The 2,474-nt window shown below is 28.5% G+C and overlaps 1 protein-coding gene across 1 annotated transcript in view; it reads left to right on the top strand.

Annotated features, from left to right (window-relative positions):
- The first annotated feature begins 1,533 nt into the window (after positions 1 to 1,533).
- Positions 1,534 to 2,474, top strand: part of LOC105623533 (odorant receptor 43a-like) — a 2,079-nt gene continuing 1,138 nt past the window's right edge. Inside the window, exons 1-2 of the mRNA XM_012204925.1 lie at positions 1,534 to 1,581; positions 2,124 to 2,279. Of these exons, the coding sequence (XP_012060315.1) occupies positions 1,534 to 1,581; positions 2,124 to 2,279 (204 nt within the window). The remainder of the gene's footprint in view (positions 1,582 to 2,123; positions 2,280 to 2,474) is intronic.

Here is a 2,474-nt window from a genome sequence, read left to right on the forward strand (position 1 = left end):
ATAGAAATTTCACGAAACTTTGTAATACTCGTTCTGCATCATTGAGCAATACGTCTGTAGTTTGCGCGGCCGATCTCTTAGTTGCGCCGCTCCTGATGGCGCGAATTTCATGCCCTGTGGTTGGTTATTTTCAAATACTCACCGTTTGAAAACTATTGATGCTTTAACATTTTGCTATTAACATTTTCGATTTATTTTTTCATGAGGAATATGTACGTACCAGCCCCTGTGCTAAATTCTGGTACCCTGTATATGGATCATTTCACGTCAAATCTATCATCCTCCTACTCAAAATTGTACGCAACCAAATGTAACTTATAGGGTATCAAAATTTAGGTTGAAGCTTCTATTTTTCGATGCCATGTGTGGTGATTTTGAAAAATATCAGTAGTGACCTTGATTTTGTTAAATAGAAAAATAATGTTTTTCATTGTTCCAATCTTCACTATTTTTTTGAAATTAAGATACAATAGTTATTTTCAGCAATTTTGAACAGGATTAAGACTGTTTCTGGTTTACTTCCCAAAGCCCGCATTACTTTTTCTTGGTTTTCTAATTTTTTAATTTTTTTAACTTTTATTTTTTGTAACTTTTTTAGTAATTTTTATTCTTTTATTAAAAATTTTTTTTATTTTTGTGTTATCTAATATTAATTCTTTATTATATGACAGTCTTAACCCTGTTCAAATGCAGAAAGCTTTTTCACGACAAACCGTTAAAGCTTGATATTGACAAATGGTATAATGCGATATATAATTAATATCATAGAAATATCGTGTTAAGAAGAGAAAATAGCACGGTCTTAAAAATAATGTCATTACTTACAACTCTCAGAAGTGAATACCAATAAAAATTAAATGTTATTTGCAGAAAGAATATGATTATGACGAAAAATGGCAATTTTGCTCTTTTTGACTACTTTTCGCGCAACCCAAATATTATTGGTTAATTTTATTTTCAGATTTGAATTTAGCATACAAAATTGCATTGAAAATAACTATATTGTACCTTATTTCCAAAAAAATAGTGAAGATTGGAACAATGAAAAACATTACTTTTCTATTTAACAGATAAAATCATACTTGATGTTTTTCAAAATCGCCACATAGCGTCGAAAAATAGAAGCTTCAACCTAAATTTTGATTCCTTATAAGTTACAAGTTTGATTGATACAATTTTAGGCAGAGGAGTGACAGAGTTGACGTGGAATAATCTATATATAGTAGTGTTTTATTGATTTAATGCGACAATCGTAAAAAATTTTTTTATTTTTTGTAGATTTGCTGACAATATCGAAAATATGTATTCTATAATGATGTTAGCATTGATATTTCATTTTGGTGTTGTATTTTGCCTAAGCGGTTTTTTATTTACTATTGTAAGATTCAGTAAAATAAAAATATTTCGTAACAGACGTATGCTTCTTTAAGCTTTTCTATAATTTATGTATTTCAGACATATACAGACAAAAATGTAGATAAAACTGATATTGCGCAAGCATATTTCTCATTATTAATGATTATTATTTTATTAATGAATACTTTTCTCTATTGTGGAGCAGGAGAACTTATAACAGAACAAGTAAGTTATATGTATAATGTGCATAAATAGTGTATATAAATAAATTTATTATATTTCATGCTTGGATCAAATAATTTTCATGTATATCTGTATATCTAACAAGTATTTTTTTGCTTATATTGTTATAATGCTATTTATTATCAAATTTGCTATCACATTAGTAAGAAAAACTATTAATAATTTATTTTGTTATATATTGGGTTGTCTGGAAAGTTCGTGCCGATGTTGAAGGAAAATTGAAACACAGAAGATTTAAATTTTAGTATACATTTATTAAATTATATAGGTTAATCAGCACGAACTTTCCGGACAATCCAATATATTGTTATATATATTCATATGCAAATTAAATGTTCAGTTCTGAAAAGTTAAACAGAATGCAAATTCATTCGAATTTCATTGTATAACATGTTTTTGTTTCTAATTTTTTTATTTTTACAAAAAGTAAGAGATTAATTAAATTTCAATCAATTATTACTAATACTTTTTGAAATAATCCTCATTGACATGAATATTAATATATTTTCTCATACAAATTTAAGAGCAATGCTGTATATCGTGCGATGTGCGATCTTGAATGGTACAAGTTGAAATCAAGTAAGGCAAGAAATCTTATTTTGTTAATGATACGAGCTAAATATCCTTTATATATCACTGCAGGAAAGATTTTTCCACTCACAATGGCTACTTTTTGCAATGTAAGATTATTTATAATTTTGTCGTTTTATTCCTTTTCTGTTTAATGAAATGTGTTTTACTTTCTTTGTAACCTCTCTCTCTCTCTCTCTCTCTCTCTCTCTCTCTCTCTCTCTCGTCTCGTCGTCGTCGTCGTCGTCGTCGTCGTGTCGTCGTGTGTGTGTGTGTGTGTGTGTGTGTGTGTGTGTGTGTGTGTG

This window comes from Atta cephalotes (assembly GCF_000143395.1).
Source record: "Atta cephalotes unplaced genomic scaffold scaffold00058, whole genome shotgun sequence".
Taxonomy (NCBI): Eukaryota; Metazoa; Arthropoda; class Insecta; order Hymenoptera; family Formicidae; genus Atta; species Atta cephalotes.